This window comes from Drosophila tropicalis, unplaced genomic scaffold (genome assembly GCF_018151085.1).
Source record: "Drosophila tropicalis isolate 14030-0801.00 unplaced genomic scaffold, ASM1815108v1 contig_463, whole genome shotgun sequence".
NCBI classification, from domain to species: Eukaryota; Metazoa; Arthropoda; class Insecta; order Diptera; family Drosophilidae; genus Drosophila; species Drosophila tropicalis.
This window is the reverse complement of record NW_027172929.1, coordinates 216,034-243,004: the sequence shown is the minus strand read 5'-3', so window position 1 is coordinate 243,004 and position 26,971 is coordinate 216,034. Positions and strand designations below refer to the sequence as shown.

General features: G+C 37.1%; 1 protein-coding gene across 1 annotated transcript in view; it reads left to right on the top strand.

The window, feature by feature from the left end:
- Window positions 1–3,165: 3,165 nt before the first annotated feature.
- Ets65A (DNA-binding protein D-ETS-3) overlaps window positions 3,166–26,971 on the top strand; it is a 38,063-nt gene continuing 14,257 nt past the window's right edge. The window contains 4 exon segments of the mRNA XM_068286792.1: window positions 3,166–3,398; window positions 3,463–3,878; window positions 7,950–8,162; window positions 19,418–19,468. Coding sequence (XP_068142893.1) covers window positions 3,166–3,398; window positions 3,463–3,878; window positions 7,950–8,162; window positions 19,418–19,468 — 913 coding nt within the window.

Genomic DNA, 26,971 nt, shown 5'->3' with positions numbered 1-26,971 from the left:
ATGTCCAAACTCTCAATCTATGCATAAGACTAAGCAAGCATACAACCCTGCATTGGGTATATTTAGGACTGCACATATATAGGGCCAATTATTAAACTATTCATTGACCAATTGATTGCTTATTCTTGTACATGTGATCTTCCGTAAATTTGATTGATGGGGAACACAGTACATAAACACTCATAAACAATAATAGATAGCTCTGCTTGTAAACAGACTGATGTTTAAATTGTTGGCATTATAAAATAATGTTTCAAAAACCAAAACGCTTTTTACAAGTTTGTTCATCAAATAACAGGTTCATCTTTAACATTGAAACATTTCAACAATATTCAATAAGATGGGTTATGAACGTAATGAATGCTAATGGGCAAATTTTGCCGTTTAGTTTGCTCTTGCGACGGTTTAACGCAATGCTGAAACATTCTTTATGCATTTAAGATTATCTCCAGCACTCTTAAGCAAATCTTCAAGACAAGAAAATCGGGTATTTCATCTATTGTTTAAACGGTTTATAAAGATTTGAGAATAATATTGGAGAGACTCACATTTGTATATGTCAGTTTTGAGCATCTCTCATCAAAAGATAATGAAAGAAAACAAAAACTGAAAAGTGTATTTGTTTGAAATAAATCTTCGTTACGATAGTGATTTCAAAATTTCATATTCTACGTTTTAGTAAGAACTTGTTTTTGGCAATGGTAATCTCAAAGTGTATACCAAGTTTAATGTAGCTGTAGGTTATCTTCCTAACAATCCTAGTGAGGAAGGGAAAATGGATTATACGATTGTGGACTCTCTTCTGGAATGGATCCCAGGAATTGGAGCCATCACCACGTGCTTACGGTCGTGATCAAAGATCGGCGCACATTCTTTAAGAGTCGAACGTTCCTGGAGGTCAGGATGTAATCATTAATACTTAATACACATCTTCTAAAAGTTAATGCAATGAATAAACTTTGAAACCACCCAGAAAATTAAAAGGGTTATTATTAAGAAAACCCAATGAGATTTTCATAACTTCAACATAAAAATAGGCAAAGAGTTTTGCGAAAACAAAAGACTTGATCTCTCTATGGGTACATAAATTATGTATGTTCAATGATGTTTGAATAGTTACATGGAAAGCACTCTCTCTCTCTCTCTTTCTCCTTCATTTTCCCTCTCTACCTACATATTTCACGGATTTTGCTGTCGTAATCAAATTAGCAAACTAAAAACGGAAGTATTCATAAACCATAGTTGAACCTCAGCTTTTGAGCAATTAAAAGAACAATAGTTCGCTTAGTTTTCCAACATAGTAAAAACGAGAAGCATACAAAGAAATAAAAATAAAATAATATCAGAGCAAAAATTCCATTAAATCCAATGCCAAAAATTCAAAGAATCCATTAAAAATGGAGTCAAAGAGTCAGCAAAGTTGTCGGAGAGTGGCGTGTTAATTAAAAGCTGATACATACGACTATATATACATGTACATATGTATATGTGTGTAGTCGATAAGAGGGGAGGATAATATCATTAGCAAAACCCAACGAAGAGATGATGTTGTTTGTGGCAATCTTTTTCACTCGACTAACACGCGTCATTCTCGAGACCAACATCCTGGCATCCTGCTCGTATTTCCGGTTGTGCGCGCGTTCCTGGCAATTGTGATAAAAACGAGAAAACAGAAAAAAACGATACGAGACGAAACCGAAACCGAAACTCAAACCGAAAAAGAGAAAACCCCCAGAAACTGAACTGAAAATTTGCTTACAAGCCAAAGTAGAATAATAATAAATAATAAATGAGGCGTGTGCAGGCCGTTTATAATGTCTGAATGTCTGTCTGTCCGTCTGTCTATGTTCATTCTACTCTGATCATAATTTGTAGATAACGAAAGAAAATTTTTGGTTTGATGCTGCTTAAAGCAATAGAACTTTAAGGACCAAAAAAGGACCAGGATAAGGACTTCAGTTTTTCGTTGGCATAAATTTCGTTGGCATAAATCAAAATTCAGCAACTTCCGACGAAGTACAAAAATTTGCATGGAACAATGGTGCAATACTGCAACTGCCCTCCTATTGCCATGACGGTCTAACCGACCTTCTCCCTCCTCTTCCTCCTTTTCCTCTGACATCAGACCCCCTTAACTCTAACCAAGCGGGCACGCTGAAAATGACCAACACCCACGCACAGGACACGCTCGTACGCAATAGACATCCAACAAACTAGAAATTTACCACGAGACTGTACAGAGAAAACACCAACAACAACAACAAAAATAAACAATCTATTTAGAAAGAAAGCAAGCCCATAAATAACCAGGCATAAGATAATTATGCACTTTGGAGAGAGGGTATTAATTATGGCCCTTTTCACTACTACAACTAACTTGAAAGAGTTCTCTGGCAATTAGAGGTTGCCAATTTTGTTGCAGAAATTGCAGTCATTAGATGTGGGTGTATGTGTGTGAGCGTTTTGTTTTAAAACGATTTATGATATTCGAAGACTATAATTGGCCATGAGGTAAGTGAAGAAATCCCGCGAAACTGTATTTAAAATGTATACAAAATTTTATCAATATTTAAAATGATCTGGCATTTTCTCCAATTTTATATAAAACCTCCTTTTTATCCTTTCTTATTGAGATGGTAACAAGCTGTAGTCAATATATTTTCAAATTGTTTGTCTAGGCTCTCTGTCTTGGACAATTTGAGAGTGAACCTTCAGGGAACTAAAGCTTTATACGAAATCAAGATAGCATGTATTTATACCTAAGAAGAAGAAGCATCTAATGGTTTTCCAGAGCTTGTCCTTTTAATCCTGAATATTTTCTATGACTTGTATTGTCAATGAAACTCTAAAAAAAGAATTTTGCCTCTAAAAGGACATATAGATACATCTTGAACATTTCTAGTATTCAGTTTTTATAAGTTTTAGCTGCATTTAGAAAATCTTATTTGTCTGGAAATCATTGAGTCGTTGTTTAGTCTTAATTAATATTAAGTATTTACTTGCTTTAAAGATTAGACACTTTGCCTGCTTCTAGATATGTAGATGTAGAACTTATTATATATAATTTATGAAATTTCTTACCAAGATTATTATTAACTTTCTTTGTTTTCATTTACTAGAGTCAAGTGGAATCCCTTGTTTAGCCAACAGCCAACAGGTGGCGCCATGTACGAGAACTCGTGTTCGTATCAAACGGCGCTTGACCTGAAGCGTGTCTCGCCTCCAACATTGACACAAGTGAAGACCGAGGATTGTCTTACACTAGGTCAATGTTCACCAGATTGGACATCATATCGTTTCCATCAATCGACATTTGAACAACTCAAACAGAGCGTCGAGAAGGCCAAAGCAGCTCTGCAGGATCGTAGTAGTTTTTTTGGAGCCACAAGTGCTTTCAGGTACAGAACAATCTATCTATTTTCTATTTACTACCTGAATAACCAATTTCAATTTATGTTGCAGTGACATCTATTCCAGCCAACGTTTGACGGATAGTTTGGATACATTGCCCGTTCAAAGTGGAAATGGAGCTGGCAATTGTCTGGGATTGCCTCACAATGCTGGGGCGGGTGTGGGCGTTGGTGTTGGCGTCGGTGTCGGCGTCGGAGTTGGCATGGGTGTGTTAAACTATAATGCTGTCAGCAGCAGCAGCACTGGTAGTGCGGGAGTTCTGGGCTCGAGTTCTGTACAGCGACATCGTTTGGATACATTACAGCCACCCGCAGGTTGCTCACCCGCCGGCGGCACACAACATGGTGTCATAACTTCTAGCGCTGCTGGACATTCAGTTACTGCCGCATCTCCATTGGATGCGGTTAGTGCGGCGCCATCTTTAACCGCATCTAGTTCAACGTCACATGTTGATCATAAAGTTAGAGGTATGTACAGGAAAAATATAAAATATGTATATTCCTTTTTGCCACTTGAGCATGTTGAAGGCATTCATTACGCTTTTTTTAGGATACTCTATAGAAAGGTTTTATTAGGGGTTATTTACTTTGACAAAGAATTGTCTCTGCTAGTCGTAGAATTATTCTTGCCATTTCTGATGAGATCATCGACAATGTTCTTTATATCTATCAGTATCTGGGTGTGGTGTCTAATACTAGACACAGTCGCAAAGGTGCTCTTTTGGTAAATAGTTCTAATTTGGCTAATCAAGACTGACTTGTTATCTCTAATCCTGTAACCCTCTTAAGCCTCCCACGTTTACATATTTGGCTTTGAGTAGGATCATCTCGATCATCTCAGTATCCAATAGTGTTCTAGAATACCTTTGCTGTAAATCCACTATCCTTGGAATCATTTTTTGACAAATGATTGCAAAAGCAAAGCAAAAAGGATTTATCTCTGGTTCCCTTAAAAACACAAACAAATTTCGCTAAAAGCCTAAATGCAAGCTAATGAAAAAATTGTGTTTCTTTAAATAATGTCATTTGCTGAGAGATTCGAGTAGAGCTATTCTTCCGCTTTTATTTTCCATGCCAATTGGTTGTCTCTTGTTTTTTTTTTTTTCTCATTTGGCTATCCATCAGGTGAATTCCACCCAATGACCTTCTCAAAACAAAATTGCTGTCTAGCAAACACACACACACATACCCACACGCCAAAAATGTCCAACGAAAAATGGCGGAAAAACAAATCCTGGGCTTCCGCTTGAGGCAACAAACCCAAAAAACCAACAAAAATCAAATAAAGAAGAAGGAGAAAAAAAAAAACAAATAAAAATGTTATTGTCCTACAAATGTGGCGAAATTTTCGCGTATTTATTTAAACACATTCAAAGCTGGAAGAGCATATGTTGTTGGCCCACCACCGGCGAAAGCGAACCGTAACACACATGCAAAGCGTTTAGTCCAAATGCCAAAAATGTCCAAGACCAAAGTCCGTTACATTTAATGGCCAAAAACCGCGACCAGCCATGTACATAATTTTGCCTTGTCCACCAAAATATAAGAAGAAAAAAACAAAAAAAAAAAAAAAAAAAAAAAAAAAAACAATAACGAGAAGGGAGAAGAGAAAAATTATAAAAACAAAAAATTGAATTATCCATAAAAACGTTTGTGGGGAGGATTTTTGGGTCTTGTTTTGCTTTGGTTTGGTTTTTTTTTTTTGCTTCTGTTCTGTTTTCTAGTTGTTGTTACATATTTATCAATTTAAGCTGGCCCAAAAACGGAAGTGGCTTATAATGTGACCCGGTCTAAGGACGAACCTCTCTCGGGGGAGGGTTGTTACTTGTCCGAAGGAGTTTTGTAATAGAAACATCAAAACTGTAACTGGAACTAAGAACCTGAAACAGAGAACTGAGAACTATCGCGTGCCAGGCAAGAGTTTGTTATGCTGCCTCCGCCTTAAGTCAAGTTGTCCATGTCCATTTACTTTTTTTTTTATATTTCTTTCCTATATGAGAATACGGAAAAACGTTCTTCTTTTTTTTTTGCCAAATTTATGCCTCACATTTTCAATTAGACAAGTGGGAGAATAAGTTAAGATAGATAGATAGAAAAAAAAAAAAACGGCGGACGTCGAGACTGACAGTTTAAAAAAAAATTATTTAAAAATCCTTTATATGGCAATTAGCTAAGTAAATAGCCTCCACCAACATACATACATCCTTCGATCCTAGAAACGAAGCAATTTGCTCCACCCACACAATTTTGCAGCATCAAGGCAATAACAAAATGGCTGCCAGGCCAAAATTCAACTCAGTTCAAGCCAAGTCAACGCGCTCAAGCAAATATGAAATGAATCCTTTTTAGCTGTCCTTTTTCTCTCTCTCTCTCTCTTTTCTCCTTCTCTGCTGTCATTTGCTATCTTTTTCTTCTTCTTCTTGTTTGTGTATGTATATGTATCTGTGTGTGTGTGTGTGTGGTATCATGAAAAGATTCTCTCATGCGTAACTCATTATTTTTGTGCTTAAAAGACGTTTTGAGACTCACAAAAGCGCATATAAAAAATAATTACGTTCGTTCTTTGGTACTGACTTGCTTATTATTTGAACTAAAGACTTGATTAACAATAAAGAAAATAATCCTTACATCAATTGCAACAATTAAAATGAACTTTAAGTTGAAGAAATTTATATATAAATTTCATCAGAGGGTTTTGAAAAGCCTTTTTCGTAGAGTTTCCAAGGAACGACTAGAGAAATTAACATTTGGCCAATTATAGGTAAATTAGAGAGAAAACGAATTGTTTTATAAGAAAGCTTTGAGAAATATGTAAGACATTTGTCAATAAGGCTTGGAAAACGTATAACAGAGCAATCTGGCTTAAAGTCACCAGAAAACATGTGTGGTTAAGAAGAGTATTGCAAGAAGTCTAGGCCCAAGTCAATAATATTGTGATTTGTTCTTATGGAATTGACCCGGGTCTAGGTCCTAAACAAATGATTGCCATCAATAATATTAGAATGTTCATATGTATGTATATTTAATGATTCTGTTTTGAAAAGTATATACTTTATGGGATCGAAAAACTTTTCTTCTCTGCGCTTGAAGCATTTTACCAATTAATAGAAAGAAAGGACTATTCTAGTTTACCTTAGAACTTCCGAAATGAAAACGTGTCCACAATAATCATAATTATTACAGAACTTTTCTTTAATTAACTAAAATAGGTAAGGCGTTGTTTATGATGTCCTGGCAAATGACCATTTCTTAAGAATGTTGTTTTACCTCTTCATCTGCTAAACTTTCGATAACCAAGATCGATTTATTCTCTTTTATAACCGGCTACATTCACCTCAATCCAACTATATATCTCTTTTCTCTCGATTAAATTGCTTCATGTAGGTGCAAGTTGTTTCCTTACAGTTTTAAGGTTTAAAGATTAGCTGTCTCCCCAAAGTGCAATACAACTGTGTAACTTTATCTGAACATACTCTTACAAAATTTTGTGTTATTTACATGGACCGGGATGATTTAGATCCAGAAAGGTCGTGTAAGGTTATTCTGCCTAGGGAACATAAATGCACCAATGTATTTTAAGAAGTAACAGGTTAAGAAGGGAAAGTATATCTAGGTTCTTATAACGGCTAAACAGTTCCCACAATTTCCGAATGAATATTAGATTGTTGATCATCAATCTAGGACTCACAATTCGCATTCCCTTCAAAATGTTTGTCATTTCTTTTGTTTTTTTGTGAAGGATATGCAACAATTATAACACACTCTCATCACAATTGCAATCGCAATGTCAATCTCTCAATCGTCCTCTCATCTTCATGCTGCTTCCCATCTTCATGGTTTATTATTATCATTATTATTATTATTTTCATAGTCTGCGTATCATGTCCGGTTTAACATGTCAATTGAAAGCGTAGCAAATTCTTTTTCGAGATTTTTTTTTCTTATATGTATATTCATTCGTTTTTGTTGTGCGTTCGTTCGTTCGGTCGTTCTTTTCTTTGTTTACATCAAACAAAGATTTACGGCAATTAAACATTTTTGTCTGACTGGTGACAACCCTCGCGATTATGGTCCTTTGCGGTTCACAGGATCTGTCACAGGGAGCGCAATGCCGAGAAAGCAACGTTGCGTGACCATTCAAGGGGGTAAAGAGGGGTAAAGTGGAAGAGTGAGAGAGTGGGAGTGGGAAAGAGTGAGAGCAGCTATAAATAAAAACCAGTCAACAGCCACTATGTGTTCTAGCTAACAACCGATGGCAATTATCTATGCGAAGATTTATGATTTTATTTTGTCTTTTCTCTCGCTCGCTCGTTCGGTTTTTCTCTATCTCTCTCTCTCTCTCTCTTTTGTGTGTTGAGAGTGAGTTTGCTAGTCAAAGAAGCGCGCGTGCCGTCGACATGCTGAGTGTGCAAATTTGTGCTGCCCAGGCAATTAAAGTGTTTTTCATATTTTCATTTTTCCTTCATGTTGTTTGCCATTTCATTCTTTTACTTATTTCGTCTTTTTTTGCGGTTTTTTCGGATCTTCTGTTTTTCACAGACAAATCCTCACTGGATTGTTCGACAACATCCTCACATGCGGCTCTTCCCTCATCTTCGTCATCAAGCGAGCAGGGAGGCGGTGGCGGTGCCGGCAGGCATGGTGGCAGCAAAAATAGCAGTACTAGTAGTTCTGGCACTGGAATTTCAGGCGCAGGAGGTACGGGAACAGGCGCGGGCGGTGCAGGAGGAGGCTCTGGCAGCAATGCACTATGTAAGTCCTAGTCAATAAGTCCTTTATGTAGAGAGCTTTGTGTGACAGCTTTCAGTCAGGACATCAACCCAAAAAACAAAGTGTCAACGTTTTGTCATTTACGCTATAGATGGCGCTAATGTCTGCTATTTGAGGGTGCATTTAAGTTCACAGTAGAATATTTTGATTCATCCTGCATTCCCAGTATATATCGTATCCTCCCTTTTTAAAAAACCTATAGAGAATTCGCTAAGGCTACTCGCCTCTCAATGTAACACTTTCTTATTCTGTTTATAAGTTCAACATATTTATTCAAAAATAAAGATTTTAATGCTTTCTTATAATATGTACTTTTAATGTACATACATAGCTTTAGTCATAGTTTCTATCCTTTTCTATACTGCCAATGCCTGCCATTAATCATGGCAAAAGCATTTTTATATTTTTCGCTTTAAGATAATGTGATATTTATTGAAATTGTCTGACGAATGAAGCTCTATATCTGTCTTTTTATAGCCTTACGAAGGGTAATTAAAAACTTGCCCAAGCAAATAAACTAGTTTCTCAATTTCGTTTTGTTTCGAAACTTCATCTTTAGTATTGTGTTATATATTAGCATCAAATTTTAAGCAGCACCGATCGAACATTTAATCACCCAAGAACTAAAATATATTTGCACGTGTAAGATAGAATGAATTAGACAGATTGAGATAGAGGGTCGACTTCGGTCAAAGGCTGCAAGAATCTAAAAAAAACCTACACTTATATGTATGTCTTATTTTAAGTTTTCTTTCAACACATGAATTCTATAAGAACTGTATGTACGTACATACATATGTGAGAGAGATAGACAGAAAGATTTGAAAGCAAAAGTCAACCTGTTTGTGCAAAATTAGTCGCCAAAATGTGAGAACTTATTTTCGCTGAAAACAATTTGTCTTTTTCGACTTCTGCTTTATACCATTTCGAAAACTTTTTTAATTATGAATGAAGAATGATAAGAGATTGCTTAGACATGAATCTATACGCATCTATCCAGTTTGTATCAATACGTATCCAGTTTATGTGATTATATAGATACATACATTGGTAATCATTTATTAAGTTCTTGATTCCAAAAAATATCTCTACTTATGAATAGCCCTTACGCAAGCTATCTAATGTTGAAGTGGATGAGCGGTAATTACAAATTATAGCCATTTAAACTAGGTATATCAACAAACCTAATTATCAAGACTATAATACAACTTCTGAACGAATAATTTAATTACGTTGTCTCAAGATGTCCAAAGATTCTGAATAGAATTTTTATAATCCTTTAATTGATATACGATTAAATTTGGCTAATCAAACAATTGTCACTCACTTGACCGTGATATTTTATGATGTCACGGTGGTCCCCGTGTCCCTTCCTCCTGCCTTGCCTACCCCTTTTCATTTTCATTAACCACTCAATTGACTATGCCCAAAAACGAAAAAAAAGAATCCCACACACACGCACACCCAGTCAGTGGCAATAGCTACCCTTCGGAACTGTATCTCTATCTCTACCACGCTGTCAACTATGATGATGATGACGCGTGCCTGTGACTGAGAAAGAGACCGAGACTATTCCTTTGTGCCTGAAATGCGTTTCACATAACATTTTGATCATTTTATGATCTGTCGATTAGCCTCATTGTTGCAATTTTTAGGGCTCATCCCTCAAAACTGGTAGCACTCGAGGATGCTCAAGGGCTCGGGGGTTGTCCTTGCTCTCTCTTTATTTGTGTGTGTGTTGGTTGAGCGTGTGACTAACACGCTTTAATAGGATTAACTCTGAAGAGCACTTAAGAGTCAAATTATCAATGGAGGTGAGGACGAGCAATATACCAGGAGCAGGACCAGTAAGGACTAAAGCGGAGCTAGAATATACCAATTGTTGTGACTGTTGCGTTTTGTATGTTTGCACAGTGAGACAAAAGGACATCAACAATTGTTTGCCAACATTTTCCCACTCTCTCTCGTTCTCTGCTGTTCCTCCTCCTTTTACCACTCTCTCATCGTGTTGTCATAAATAGTTCCCAGAGGGATAAAATCAGAGTGTACCCGAGATTACGTGCATTAGTCAGGCTCAAGGCATTAAATCAAGTGAGCAATTGAGTTATCATAATTAGTTAGAGAGTAGACACAAATTTTTCAAGTACATACATGTAGATGAGAGATTTGTAATGAAATCGTAATAAGAAAATGAGTTAAAGGATCTTACTACCTCACTTTGTTCTTTTGAAACTTCTGACACGAATGAAAATACGAATATAATGGATGAAAGAATGAATACATTCAAATTGTACTTATTCTGAACAACGAGGATCCGGGTTCGAATCCCAGGCTAGTGTATGGATGTTTTTTTCGTCTAAGCCAATGGCTTGAGTTGCCAGTGCTTGTAAAATATAGTTAGGTTGATAGTTTACAACTATATCCTATACTTATAATAATGTACTTATTTATTTAAAATCGAAATTTCAATACAATTTCTTATTGTAATCCATTTAATTCAAACACTATACTCAGCTCTAGGTATGTATATGTCATCATAGATGATTTTCCTTAAAATATACAAACAGCCAATAACCTTGGCCCATACTACGTAGTAGTAGGCTTTATTTTATTAACAATAAGTTTTAGGTTAACACAAGGTTTTACTATAAATACGAGCATCAAGTTTTAGTACCTTAACTGGAGAATTTCTAATTCTAAATTCCTTTTCGAAACTGTGCTAACAAAAAATACTTTCATCAAAATTTAGAAGACATTCTTGATCTTTACTATATTGGTAATATACTTTATCGATTAAATGAACATATAATCCCATGAACTTTTCTCTCTTTACTTTTCAAATTAAATTTTAATAAGAAACAACAAATATAGAAAAAACTGCAAATTGCTTAAATTCTTCATAATGAATTTTTGCTGTTTGTGTATCTCTTTGTCATCATCTGTCGCGCTCGATGTTTTGCTTTGCGAGTTTGTGTGTCTATGTCTCCGTAATCGCATAATCTGCCAACATGTTGCCACACCCACTTAACGCCCAGCGGGTGTTTTAAGCAAACACGCCCAGCTAAAATACACCCACCCACCCAACCAGCCCCCAACTCTCGACTCCCATCAGTCTCCCCCTGCCCATTCGTGGCTCTACTACTCATCGTGTTCACATTGTGTGAGCTGAACTGAACGCCGTGTGTCCATGTCCTCGTTTTTGCGCCGTATGTTTTGCTCACTTCAAATTTAATTTCTGATTTCATTTCATTTCGTTTCGTTTTTATTTATTTTTTTTTTTGCTCGTTTTTCGTTTTGTTTGGTAATTGTTTCAGACTGTGAAAATAAATTGAAAATGCCCGAGCAACGCAAACGCAGAGGCAAAGGCATGGCAAGGCAACCAACTGGCGCCACATAGAACCACACTGAGGACCTTTTTGACAGCTTCGCGGACTGACGCTTGTGTGCGAGTAAAGTGCAAAAATTTCACGTTATTTATGAATTTAAACAAACGCATGAGGGGAAAACGAAAGAATAAAAAAATAAACAAACATACCGGAGTCTCCGCTTGGCCTTACTTGACATTGGCCGACAAAAAGCCAAGCGAAAAGTAAGAGAAATTCCCAACTTGCTTTTCCCAGGCTTTTCTTTCATGTGTGCGCGATGCGCTTTCCATTCTATTGATGTCCAAATATTTTTATTCATGGCCCTTTTTCGCGGTTCACTTAACTGCCAATGTTCGCCAAATCATTATTGGGCATTGAGTCAATCTCCCTCAAACACACACACACACATTTTCCCCCCTTGTTGCTTATAAGACTCATGGATTCAGTCACGAGTTGCCCATAAATCAAGTCATTGTTATATATACTTGTATTTCCCCCCCTTCTCTTAAAGCTGCTGCTACCATCAACCAACCCCCTTCCTTCTCCTATTATAATGATGATGATGACGGCAACAAGCTGGAAAATTTTTTTGCTGCTAATTTTAGTTTTTGATTTTGTGCATTGATTTCGCTTAGAAGATAATCAAAACAAAACAAATTGGCCCACAACTTGGGGGAGTAGTTAGTGGAACCCATAAAAATGTCGTGAAATGGATAAAGATTATACGCTTAAGAAGATAAAATTAGACCATAGATTGCTAGACGTTATCAGAGGTATTCAAGCAATCTTTTTGTAGAATTGGGTTTGATTCATGCAAGACACTTTAAGAATTACCAATAATAATCAAAGATTCGTGATTATAAATGATGAACCATAATCTTAACCGTAATCTATCATTCTATTTATCTATTATCCAGCATTAATGATTGCAATTGGTTGATCCGTTGCAATAAGCGCCTATTTTAATAAGACTAAGAAAGAAGAAGATAAAGTCTCCTATTTTCAACAATAAACACTTAAGCCTTAATGGATAGAATTAAACTTTGTTTCTTTTTAAAAGAAATATTTAAACAAAATTTTTGGGAATACTGAGAGTTATTTGTTAACAACAACTTTTTCTAAAAGCATCCTTTGCTTCTGATTGTCGAATGTTTTGATTTTCCATTAGTGTGTGGTCTTGAGAGTCCTACGACTTCTTTACCACAACTGACATCATTTGCTTCTAAACTTATATCTTTTCTATCAACTTTTATTTTGGGCCTTAACTAAGGTCTATTCTATTTTAATTCTCATATATTAATTAAATTATTGTTATTGTTTAACAATTATTTCTGTTCGCATTTTGTTTGCTGATTCTTTTATAGATATTTTCAATTAATTTGCCTAAGAATCTGTATAAAACAATTATAAAAACTAAAAAAAAAAATGGGGGAAAAAAATCAAACCTAAACTTGCAACAGGTTTCACTTCCTTTTTTGGGGCCACCTTCTGATGTTGTTGCTGTTGTTGTTGTGATTTATGCCACCTGCTGGAAATGACCCGCTTCCGACATTGTCGAGCACTTGAAAGTTTTTCTCGTGCTTGTTTTTTTTTTTTTTTCGTTTTGTTATTATTTTTATTTTTAGAAAATATTCTATCCATAGAAACCTCCTACAACGGAAACGCATCGCCCATTTAGAAAGCCAGAGAACGACAGAGACAGAAAGAGAGAGATAGAAAGAGAGCCGGAGGTGACTGTGTCGAAGCGTCTCCGGCAAAAGTGCAATTTAGTTGTCAATTGAATTTATGAGTTCGAATGAAATTTATAGCCACAAGGTTACCCATTCATTTTGCCTTGTTTTTTTCAAGAGAGAGAGAATCACTTGAGACCCGCGACCGTGAGAGAGACAGCAATGGACTCGGACCGACCGAGAGACCCAAAAAGTCAAACCGCAGTAATTTATAGCAATGACACGTGAACCTTCAACCATCAACCTCACCCAATCTCCATCCCCTCCTCTAGGTGTCCATTCAATGTTTTTTTTTGTTCTTTTTTTTTTTTTTTTATATGTTAATTGTTTGTTTGCTGTTTGTTGTCATTGGCTCTTAAGTGAGTGAAGGGCGGGGGTGATGAGGTCGACGTCGTCGTCGTTGTCGAGGGTGAAGGTGAAGGGTAATGGCAAGGGGGTTAGAAAGAGGGTGAGAAGAGTGGGTTGGTAGGTAGCCAGTATTTAGCTGCCGTGTGAATATGCTAGCTTTCAGTTTACAATGACAATAAACGAGCTCTGACACTCTTTCTACGAGCAATTATCTGTACACTCCGCTCCCAAGTCAAATGGTGGTAATCGGAGTCAACCCGGAATTGTTCACCCTTCACTAGCTAACGCACAGCGGCTACGACCTGCTACGTACGACCTGCGACCCGAACCGCCGACCATGTACCCCTTATCAATTGCACAATTATTGCTTGCATTGTTTAGTTTCGGCGACGGCAGCGGCAGCGGCACGAGGACATTTTCAATATGCTTTTCCATGGGTCTCTTGGGTTTCCTTTGAGCCTTACGGTTTTTTTTTTTTTTTTGGTGTTCGCTATTTTCTTGTTGGTGTTCGTGTTTGTAATTTGTTTTTATTACAATTTTCACTTTTTCCCTTTGTTTGTTATTTGATTTGGTGTGTTTGTTGGCTGCGTTGAGGTTGACATTATAATTCGTGTTTTTTTTTTTTTTGGTGGGAAACTTTTATAAAGGTGTCAAACTATGACATTGAAAAAAATTATAGATTGCTTGTAGAAGGGGCCGTGAGTGCAGGGCGGTGGGAGGAAGTTGTATTTCGAATTTAAACCGATTATTAGGATTTAAGGTATCTATATAAGTTCTGAACGATTGTGTCGACTTTGTTCATTGTAATTGTGATTTTAGACTTGGCTTTATTGAGAGTTTAACTGAAAGGATATACAAATCGTTGCCTGAGCATATAAACTTGTGATTTTTATCGAACAAAGAGCCGCAAATGTGGGATTTACTGTTATTAACAAAAGTTAAATACTGCAAAAAGTCTCTGATCGTAGTTGCTCCTTAGCCTGACTCAAGACCCTTTCTTAATTTCAATATATCTTTCTTGGCTCATTATTTGCTTAATATCCCAGTTCATTTGCCATCACACATAAATGCTCCTCTTCTTCTTTTCACACTCAAATATTCTCATTCTCAAATGTACTCTCATTTAACTCTCGATTTCCAAGCAGTGTAAAAAAAAAAAAAAACTTTTCCAACAAGCTGGCTCCAGTCTCCTTCAATGTTTCTTTCTCTCAAAACTCTCCGCCGCCCCTGCCCCTTAAAGAACTTTCTCTGATTTATGGTGGGCCCCGCCCCTTGGATTAGCAAATATTGAAATACCAGCTATATATGCATAATATATAGAAAAAAGATTTCTATTGTATTTTTATGATGATGATTATAACAATACGCCTGTAAGAGAGAGAGACCAGGAGAGGTAAAAAGGAAGGGAAAGTGCAGAATATGCCTGGAGCAAAATGAGCAATCTATTGGTAACCATTTAAGACCCGTAAAAAGGAGCAATATTTGAGGGGGCACGGGAGATGGAGGAGGGACATTTGGCCTGTCATGACGAGCGAGAGTTGGTTTTTTTTTTTTTGCCACGTGCCGCTCAAGTCAGGGTTGACTTTCGTCGCGTGTTACATCATTCATACGTCATTAATGGCCACGTGTCTTGGGTCTTGGTTGTAGACCGTTCCATGTTGTTGTTATTGTAGGCAGGACTATTTTCAGTGTAGCATAAAAGTAAAATATTAGCCACCGCCGGCCAAATAAGAGAGTGCGAGAGCGAGAAACAAATCGCAGCGTTGATTGCGTTTCTTATTATTAACTGTCGGTGGGTTCTATTCTCTGTGTGTGTGTGTGTTTTTTTTTTTCTTGTCTTCCATCGGACAATATGCTGCCTGTCCAAGCTCCTCCATAAATGCTACTGCTCCTTCTGTGTCCTGTTCTATGTGCTGTCCTGTCCTGTGTGCGGTGTGTGTCATGTTTGTCTTGACGCTTCGCTGCTCTTTAAGGCAAGCGCGGAGAGTTGGAGATTCGAGATAGAGGTGGTTGAATGACTCAAGTTGTTGTTGGCTTAACTTAAAGCCTTGTCTTTGTTTTATTCACATATATGTACATACATGTGGGCTCTGCTTAGGGGGCGTAGTATTTTGACCACAAGCCTTAAGAACGGAAATGTTAAAATGGCGGAAATCGCCTAACAAAAGAAATTAATTTAAAGTTTTTTTTTTCTCTTCTACTTTTTCATTCTATTACATTTTTTTTCTTTTTCGACTTGGTTGGAAAAGCGTGAAAATGAAATTACATAATGAATGCAATTAAAATGGTAAACGAAACACACACACACATACATACATATACAAATATACTAGAAGAGAGCAAACTTTAGTTTTCCTTTAGAGCAGAAAGCAGAAAACAGCAAATTGCTATTTAGCCATTTTAGATGCCATTAGCACTACATACACACACACACACACACATGAACGCACACACACATTGAAAAGTTGAGAGCCAACCTCAATTCGCCCCCATCCAACACTCTCCAAAGACCCCCACAAACTAAGTTTATTAAATAACTGCGTGTCAAAGCCAAGCACAAAACTCGCCCTCGGCTGCGTCTCCACCTCATTCACCGCCCTCACCACTGCCTTGGCTGTGCCCCCAAAGTATGTGTGTGTGTAAGTGGGAAAAAGCGAAATTTAGTTTTTAACTAACATAGAAATAAAAGTTAGCACAAAGAAAATTGCAAAGAATATGCGACTTCTAATGTCTCTTACGATTGAGGATCAAAGCCGTGGTTTAATTTGTGCTTTGCTCTGCGCTTACACAGCAACAACACCAATACAAGTATTTAGAAAAGGATAACAGATAAACCTCATATAAAATTATAAAACTGTCATATTTTCCGTATTTGAAATCCAACAAGTTAGTCAGTAAAAGCAAAAAAGAAAGGGAGAGATTATTACAAGAACACCGACGTTTTAATTTTTTAAAATAAACTAAAGTACATATGGGGAAAGAAGGAGATTAAGAGAAACCTAAATTATATTTACTGACCGACTTTTATTTTGTAACATAATCAGAACGGACCTTCAATGCCTTCTAGTCCGGTTTGATATAAGTAGAAGTACTATGAAAAAAGGCTCGTGGAATATAGCATACTTTTTGGGGCTAAGGGGCTAACTTATCACATGGGGTATTAATGCAATGAACAATATAAATCGGTTGTAGAATCTTTTATGTTAGTTAGATTTGATGTTCAATGAAGCAATTTTATATTTTTTAACACAATCGGAATATTCACTAAATGAGCTAATGGATAACCATTAACAATGAGTAAGGGCTGATAGCATAATGCAATACCAGGTAATAGTGAATAAGTTAAAGTTTAATGAGCAGCAGGGTATATAAAAAATCGCAAACTTTTGGCATGATTATATATATATATATATATATATATGTATGGTATGTGTGTTTCTATATCAGTAGCGTGTGTGTGTGTGTGTGTGTGTAGAACTACAATTTGTTCGTTGACGCCTGTGAATTAGCCCCAGCTCCAGCCACCCAAAAACGGGGCACTCACAAAGAGAAAAAGAGAGAGAGGGAAAGAAGACCCACCGCCGCACATAACCAGAGGGCTCCAAAAAAGGGGCGTGTGAGAGAGGCGGCAAGAGCAAAAACAATTTCAATGAGAATTCAAAAATTAATTAAGCCAGAACCAAAAGGCAGCTTCATGCATACACACATCTCTGCTTGTATGTGTGTTTGTGTGTGTCTGTGATTTTGTATAGCCTGCTTCAAGGGGCAGGCCATGCCACCACAATTGCACTTGAGCCACCGCCTGCAGTCGACGTCGACTGCACACAAAAGGACTAGGGACCCTAGAATCCTCACCTTACTCTACTTCACTTCACTTCACCTATACCGCCTGCTCCTCCCCGTGTCTTTCGTTCCACCTCCCTGTTCACCCACTTTAGTCAGTAGTCAAAGCCTTTTACAATCAACTCTTAGTGATTTCTCTTGGTAAAATCCTGGCACATTGTTTTCCTACCTTCTGCCCTCTCTCTCTCTTTCTGTCTTTCTATTTCTCTCTCCTTCTAACTCGCTGTGTCGCTTAGTATCTTTTTCTCACTCTCACTCTCGGGATAGGTCTATGTGGATGTGTGGGAGTAGTCGACGACGACGACGACAACGAAACGGTAATATCCTTGTGTTTGGTGGAAGGAAAAAGGAAGTGGATAATACATCCGTCCTTGTTGCTTCGTGTCACCCACTAAAAACGAATCGCTGCCTTGCTGCCTTCGCACTTCTGCCAGCTGCCATTGAGTCCTTTAGGTGAAAAAGAGACAAGACATCCCATTGGAGTACAAAAGTGGGAGCGAGAGAGAGCGAGCGCATTGAAGTTTGTGGTCAACTCCCACAAATTTTGCGACAAGAGACAAAAGCTTTTTGTGCCCGCACGTAGAGCTTTTCCCTACGAAGATACTTTGTTAGGCAAAAATTTCACTTTTACAGTCAAATGCTGGGCAAAGCTTCGCCTAAAAGCTCAAACAGAAAGCTTCACATGGCGTAGCCACACCCAAACTCAATGCTGATTGGTTTAAATAAGAGCACAACACAAGGGTAGAAATGGCTTGTGGGATTAAGGACCTCGAAAATATATATCCTTTGTCCATATGACGAAAAGAGATAGCTCACAATCAGAGCGAAAGAGAGAGAGAGAGAGAGAGAGACCAGACAGATACGATGACGCGTAGATACAAACACACATATACACAGAGGACGGACACCAACAGGACTGAACCATCCACCCAATACTGAACAGAAACCACCCAGCCAACCACCAAACTCACTCACACACACACACACACACAAAATGTCCTTTATTATGATTTTGGTTTTTTTTTTTTTTTGTGGGAGTCGGCAGTCAAGTCAGGATATGCGCGATTTGACGACGGAATGAAATCAATTGTTACGCTGCCGTTCTCTAGATCGGACGCAATACGGTGAACATAGACGTGCTAAACTCCAATCATTTTTTTCCTTAATAAAAGTGAGCCTATATAAGCCGCACACACATATATACACACACACCCGTACACACACACAGCGAGTGTAGTGACACATATAAATCAGTTGGACGGACACACGCGAGAAAAAGTGCATTGAAAAGTTCGCCAAGGTCCGGAAGTTGAGGTGTCCGGTAAACGGTAAACGGTAACCGGTTCCGATCGTCACTTTTCCCGTTCCCGTTCCTGTTCCTTTTCCTGTTCCGTCGTCATCATCGTCGTCGCGAAGTAGTCATCGAAATTCAAACCCACTTTGGTCGTCGTCTCTCTAAGCGCCGTGTTATTAGTTTCCGTTTAAATCTGACCAAAAATAAAACAAGCAAACACCAACAAGAAAAAAAAAGAATAGAAAAACAATTTCAATTTGAAATTCATTGTCTTCTTTTGTTTTGGTGACGGCCGCCGCCAGCTGCCCTTGTGCTGCTGTTGCTCCTGCTGCTCCAAATAACAATCAAATTTTAATCAAATAACTAAAATGCTTGACATCAAATCTTCGGCTGATTATTTATCACGCTCCACGGGCAGCTTTAGCAATTTCTCAATGCTCTTCGCAGGTGAGTGGGCAACCATGTGCGGTGAATCGAGCAGACCAACGGCAACAGCCGCCACATGGAATCCAAGTAAATAGCAACAAATACATATATATATATATATTATAAATCTCTCATATCATGCATATATTGCTTTTTTAATAGTTCTCAATTAACTTCCGTCGCTAGTTACCATCGTTTTTAAACAAACATCCTTTTCTCCTTTCATTTTAGATTCCTCGTACAAGTCGTCGTGGGGTTCCCATAGTTCAACGCAATCACAAGGTAAGTTTTCTTTTTTTTTTTTTTTTTTTTTTTTGTTTGAATGGATTGCCAAATGTGTCAAGTGACAAAGTGTTTTAAGAAATTCTCTACAAAATGAAATTAGGCAATCGGAGATCTGTTATTTAGAGGCTTTCAGTGTGTTTTAACTAAGTCTTATTGTTTTCCCGCCGTTAACATTAAAACCATCTAGAGTGCGTTTCACGTGCAAAGAAACTACAACTTGGTTGAGTCCCCCCTTTTAGAAACGTTCCTTTTTTTGTGACACTGTGTGAATTATAAATGGGCAGCTTGTTAAATTGCACGTAAATCCTTCAAAAGGCATTGCGTATAAAGCAATTCTTAGTGTTTTTTTTTTTTTTGTTTTGTTATTAATAAAATCCCTACGTTATTGTAGCCTATACGCATTTGCGAGGCTCAAAATTTCAAGGAGATTTCTTCCTTGAAGCCTCAGTAATTTAAAAAACATCAATTGGCGCGTCCCGTGTATAGGATATTTTAATATTCTTAGAGACAACGCTTTCATTATTGAAAATTTGTCGTATTCTATAAAAAAATATATCAATGCATGTATTGAACAAGAGAGAATAAGAAAAATAATTTAACATGTTTAATATCTTCCAAATTTACTTAAACGAAAGCCCAACATATAAAGACTTGTTCTCATTCACGATTTTACTTGTGGGTTCCAAGAAATCGAAATGAACGTAAACACTATATTAGATCTTACAAATATAGACAAAACTGAGAAAACTGGAATATCTGTCAGTTAGTTTACCTTTAGGAAAAACACATTTAATCTTTGAGAAGTAGTTGATTACCACTGTTTGATGTATCCTTGGTAAAATACAAAAAGTGTTTATTTGATTGACTTGAAATTTAACTAAATTCCAAATTCCTGGCTACTCATAAAGCGCGTATTCACCTACGCGGCAAATCTTACAGATTTAAACCATGCAACGACACGTAATGATCCCAACGAAGTGCATTTCTTTCACTCGTTTTCATTTGCATGCTAGGGTCGTCACGAAACTATTGTGAAACATTGTATCCTTTGCGTTGATATTCTAAAATATACCGATTAAAACAATCCTGCAAGAATTATATACATAAATGAGTTTAGCTAGTTTGCTAAACTAAAACTAAATAATTATTCAGTTATAAGGTAATTAAACTAAATTAGCAAACTAGCTAAGAATTATAATTCTTTAACCAAAATTCAATACATTAAACTCGAAAGTCAACTTGAATACCAGCAAATTAGCAGTTCTTAGAGAAGACTTAAACTTTTCTCAATAGGCACTTTCAGTCAAGAAAACACGAAATAAAAAAAAAAAAATTGATACCAATCAAAATGCCGAAGATACTTACCAATAAATAAATATGCAAAACATAACCAACAAATTGTAAAGCAAGAGGGTTGTTGCGCAGAGGGGAAAGGGGAGAAAAGAAAAACTCATTGAAGCATGGAAAATGTGTGTGCTGTGCTGTGATGTGAAGTGATGTGATGTGATGTGTCGGCTGACTGACTGGATGTCTGACTGGATCGTTCGCAATCAACAAGCATCAATGGAAATAGATAAAAGTGGTAAAGGTGTTGACTACACGTGTTCCATGCCACAACCAATGAAGCATGTTAAAATGTCGTGTCCTTTAATGCACGACGAATGGAGGCGGGCAGGGGTAATAGATTCTCCTCATAAGTTAAACACTTAACTGACTTAAAGTAAAAGAAGTGTTCTACTATTGACCTCGAGACATTTAACTGTGCTTGGTGCAAAATTTCAGCTTGGTTTGAGCGCATTTTTCTCTCCTGGTTTTTCGATGTCATCAAAATCGTGCAAAGTTAAAGTTGTTCTTTTTTTTCTCTCAGAAACACGCACACACACACACACACACACAGAGAGAATCATTCTCTGTCTTCCTTTCTGTGTGTTTCTCCTGCTCTTGGTTTTTCCCAGAGTAAAATGCAATCGGTTGCCTTTTGTCCTCTTTGCAGTTGAGTGGCCACCAAACCCAAAAAATGTCATATGAAAAGTTCTCGTTGCTATTTTGCACAATAAGTGACAACGAAAACAACAGCGGGAGGTATCACCCCACTCCGAACCCTCGTCCCACTTTCTATATGTAGTCACCCTGTGTGTTGTCCATATCCTGCGGCTTTAATTTTATATGAAAGCGTGAAGTTTTGTGAACAACTTCAACGCCGTTTCAGATTATTTTGCCAGCGGCATTGTTTTCGCCTCAACTCGACTCGCTTTGCAATCATATTCCATTAAAATTGAAGAAGAGAAGAAGAGGTGGTCCACAATCACCCACTTGAGCCTTGGATGCTCATGTCACAGTCTGCCTCTGGCTCTGGTTCACAGATTCTTCCTTTGATGACAATCTCTGTCTCTGTCTCTATCTATCTGTGATAATGTTTGTCTTGCGGTTGAGTTGATGATTGCCTTTGATTGTTCAAGTGAAGCTAAAGATCGAGAGTGTTAAATTTGACAAGTCCTGGTTAAGTTTTTTTGACAGGTTGTTGGTCCCAGGGATGATTAAAAACCTCTGACGATAAGGGCCAATATCTTTAAATCTTTGTTGATTTAAATTGAGCAAAAATTGAATTTGCTTATGCGCCGATTAAACAAATCACCTAAAGCCTTTGCCATCGCTCTTATCTCTTATGTCATCCTCAAAGCTGTATCCAGTCCAATTAAGTGTTTTCCGTAAAAAACTGTACCCTTAGCACTGACGTTCTCTAATTTTCGGATCTATTTGCCCGTAAAGGCACTTTGATAGGTTGATTTGATCAATTAACCGACCAAGTGACTGTTTGTAGCAAAGTAGGAGCGTTATATAGACATCTATCTTATCATAGAAATATTTTCCATATAGTTACAAACAGTCACTTGGTCAGAACATAACTCTTCTAGACCCTTAAATACTTATGAAGCAATGTCTTAACACGGTTTCTTGAACCAAAGCAAGCCAAGTAACATTAATCATTTTGAGCCAAAGTGAAAGGCTCTTACCCACAAGTTAAACTGGTTGATGTCGTTTTCTTTTTTATACGCTGAGAAAAGAACAAGTACAAGCAGCAAAATATCGATATATAACGCTGCGACTCCCACTTGATCTCCAATCTGCATATCAAATATAATTTTGATGATCCTGCGACGATCACATTAGAGGGAGAGTTTTTTATACGCCGAGAAAAGAACAAGTAAAAGCAGGAAAATATCGATTTATAACACTCCAACTCTCACTTGAACTCCACTCTGCATATAAAATATAATTTTTATGATCCTGCGACGATTACAAAGTTTTCCTCTGCCTAGAATTGCCTTTCCTTTTGATTTATCGACATTTGAGAGAGTTTTTTATACGCCGAGAAAAGAACAAGTAAAAGCAGGAAAATATCGATTTATAACGCTCCAACTCGCACTTGTACTCCACTCTGCATATCAAATATAATTGCTCTGATCCTGCGACGATCACAAAGTTTTCCTCTGCCTAGAATTGCCTTTCCTTTTGATTTATCGACATTTGAAAGAGTTTTTTATACGCCGAGAAAAGAACAAGTAAAAGCAGGAAAATATCGATTTATAACGCTCCAACTCGCACTTGTACTCCACTCTGCATATCAAATATAATTGCTCTGATCCTGCGACGATCACAAAGTTTTCCTCTGCCTAGAATTGCCTTTCCTTTTGATTTATCGACATTTGAGGGAGAGTTTTTTATACGCCGAGAAAAGAACAAGTAAAAGCAGGAAAATATCGATTTATAACACTCCAACTCGAACTTGTACTTCACTCTGCATATCAAATATAATTGCTCTGATCCTGCGACCATTAAAAAGTTGCTATCTGCCTAGAATTGCCTTTCCTTTTGATTTATCGACATTTGAAAGAGTTTTTTATACGCCGAGAAAAGAACAAGTAAAAGCAGGAAAATATCGATTTATAACGCTCCAACTCGCACTTGTACTCCACTCTGCATATAAAATATAATTTTTATGATCCTGCGACGATCACAAACTTTTCCTCTGCCTAGAATTGCCTTTCCTTTTGATTTATCGACATTTGAGGGAGAGTTTTTTATACGGCGAGAAAAGAACAAGTAAAAGCAGGAAAATATCGATTTATAACACTCCAACTCTCACTTGACCTCCACTCTGCATATAAAATATAATTTTTATGATCCTGCGAAGATCACAAAGTTTTCTTCTGCCTAGAATTGCCTTTCCTTTTGATTTATCGACATTAGAGAGAGAGTTTTTTATACGCCGAGAAAAGAACAAGTAAAAGCAGGAAAATATCGATTTATAACACCCCAACTCTCACTTGAACTCCACTCTGCATATAAAATATAATTTTCATGATCCTGCGACGATTACAAAGTTTTCCTCTGCCTAGAATTGCCTTTCCTTTTGATTTCTGGACATTTGAAAGAGTTTTTTATACGCCGAGAAAAGAACAAGTAAAAGCAGGAAAATATCGATTTATAACGCTCCAACTCGCACTTGTACTCCACTCTGCATATCAAATATAATTGCTCTGATCCTGCGACGATCACAAAGTTTTCCTCTGCCTAGAATTGCCTTTCCTTTTGATTCATCGACATTTGAGGGAGAGTTTTTTATACGCCGAGAAAAGAACAAGTAAAAGCAGGAAAATATCGATTTATAACACTCCAACTCGCACTTGTACTTCACTCTGCATATCAAATATAATTGCTCTGATCCTGCGACCATTAAAAAGTTGCTATCTGCCTAGAATTGCCTTTCCTTTTGATTTATCGACATTTGAAAGAGTTTTTATACGCCGAGAAAAGAAAAAGTAAAAGCAGGAAAATATCAATTTATAACACTCCAACTCTCACTTGACCTCCACTCTGCATATAAAATATAATTTTTATGATCCTGCGAAGATCACAAAGTTTTCTTCTGCCTAGAATTGCCTTTCCTTTTAATTTATCGACATTAGAGAGAGGTTTTTTTATACGCCGAGAAAAGAACAAGTAAAAGCAGGAAAATATCGATTTATAACACCCCAACTCTCACTTGAACTCCACTCTGCATATAAAATATAATTTTCATGATCCTGCGAAGATCACAAAGTTTTCTTCTGCCTAGAATTGCCTTTCCTTTTGATTTATCGACATTAGAGAGAGAGTTTTTTATACGCCGAGAAAAGAACAAGTAAAAGCAGGAAAATATCGATTTATAACACCCCAACTCTCACTTGAACTCCACTCTGCATATAAAATATAATTTTTATGATCCTGCGACAATCACAAAGTTTTCCTCTGCCTAGAATTGCCTTTCCTTTTGATTTATCGACATTTGAGGGAGAGTTTTTTATACGCCGAGAAAAGAACAAGTAAAAGCAGGAAAATATCGATTTATAACACTCCAACTCTCACTTGACCTCCACTCTGCATATAAAATATAATTTTTATGATCCTGGGAAGATCACAAAGTTTTCTTCTGCCTAGAATTGCCTTTCCTTTTGATTTATCGACATTAGAGAGAGAGTTTTTTATACGCCGAGAAAAGAACAAGTAAAAGCAGGAAAATATCGATTTATAACACCCCAACTCTCACTTGAACTCCACTCTGCATATAAAATATAATTTTCATGATCCTGCGACGATTACAAAGTTTTCCTCTGCCTAGAATTGCCTTTCCTTTTGATTTCTGGACATTTGAAAGAGTTTTTTATACGCCGAGAAAAGAACAAGTAAAAGCAGGAAAATATCGATTTATAACGCTCCAACTCGCACTTGTACTCCACTCTGCATATCAAATATAATTGCTCTGATCCTGCGACGATCACAAAGTTTTCCTCTGCCTAGAATTGCCTTTCCTTTTGATTCATCGACATTTGAGGGAGAGTTTTTTATACGCCGAGAAAAGAACAAGTAAAAGCAGGAAAATATCGATTTATAACACTCCAACTCGCACTTGTACTTCACTCTGCATATCAAATATAATTGCTCTGATCCTGCGACCATTAAAAAGTTGCTATCTGCCTAGAATTGCCATTCCTTTTGATTTATCGACATTTGAAAGAGTTTTTATACGCCGAGAAAAGAACAAGTAAAAGCAGGAAAATATCGATTTATAACACTCCAACTCTCACTTGACCTCCACTCTGCATATAAAATATAATTTTTATGATCCTGCGACGATCACAAAGTTTTCCTCTGCCTAGAATTGCCTTTCCTTTTGATTTATCGACATTTGAGGGAGAGTTTTTTATACGCCGAGAAAAGAACAAGTAAAAGCAGGAAAATATCGATTTATAACACCCCAACTCTCACTTGAACTCCACTCTGCATATAAAATATAATTTTTATGATCCTGGGAAGATCACAAAGTTTTCTTCTGCCTAGAATTGCCTTTCCTTTTGATTTATCGACATTAGAGAGAGAGTTTTTTATACGCCGAGAAAAGAACAAGTAAAAGCAGGAAAATATCGATTTATAACACCCCAACTCTCACTTGAACTCCACTCTGCATATAAAATATAATTTTCATGATCCTGCGACGATTACAAAGTTTTCCTCTGCCTAGAATTGCCTTTCCTTTTGATTTCTGGACATTTGAAAGAGTTTTTTATACGCCGAGAAAAGAACAAGTAAAAGCAGGAAAATATCGATTTATAACGCTCCAACTCGCACTTGTACTCCACTCTGCATATCAAATATAATTGCTCTGATCCTGCGACGATCACAAAGTTTTCCTCTGCCTAGAATTGCCTTTCCTTTTGATTCATCGACATTTGAGGGAGAGTTTTTTATACGCCGAGAAAAGAACAAGTAAAAGCAGGAAAATATCGATTTATAACACTCCAACTCGCACTTGTACTTCACTCTGCATATCAAATATAATTGCTCTGATCCTGCGACCATTAAAAAGTTGCTATCTGCCTAGAATTGCCTTTCCTTTTGATTTATCGACATTTGAAAGAGTTTTTATACGCCGAGAAAAGAAAAAGTAAAAGCAGGAAAATATCAATTTATAACACTCCAACTCTCACTTGACCTCCACTCTGCATATAAAATATAATTTTTATGATCCTGCGACGATCACAAAGTTTTCCTCTGCCTAGAATTGCCTTTCCTTTTGATTTATCGACATTTGAGGGAGAGTTTTTTATACGCCGAGAAAAGAACAAGTAAAAGCAGGAAAATATCGATTTATAACACCCCAACTCTCACTTGAACTCCACTCTGCATATAAAATATAATTTTCATGATCCTGCGACGATTACAAAGTTTTCCTCTGCCTAGAATTGCCTTTCCTTTTGATTTCTGGACATTTGAAAGAGTTTTTTATACGCCGAGAAAAGAACAAGTAAAAGCAGGAAAATATCGATTTATAACACTCCAACTCGCACTTGTACTCCACTCTGCATATCAAATATAATTGCTCTGATCCTGCGACGATCACAAAGTTTTCCTCTGCCTAGAATTGCCTTTCCTTTTGATTCATCGACATTTGAGGGAGAG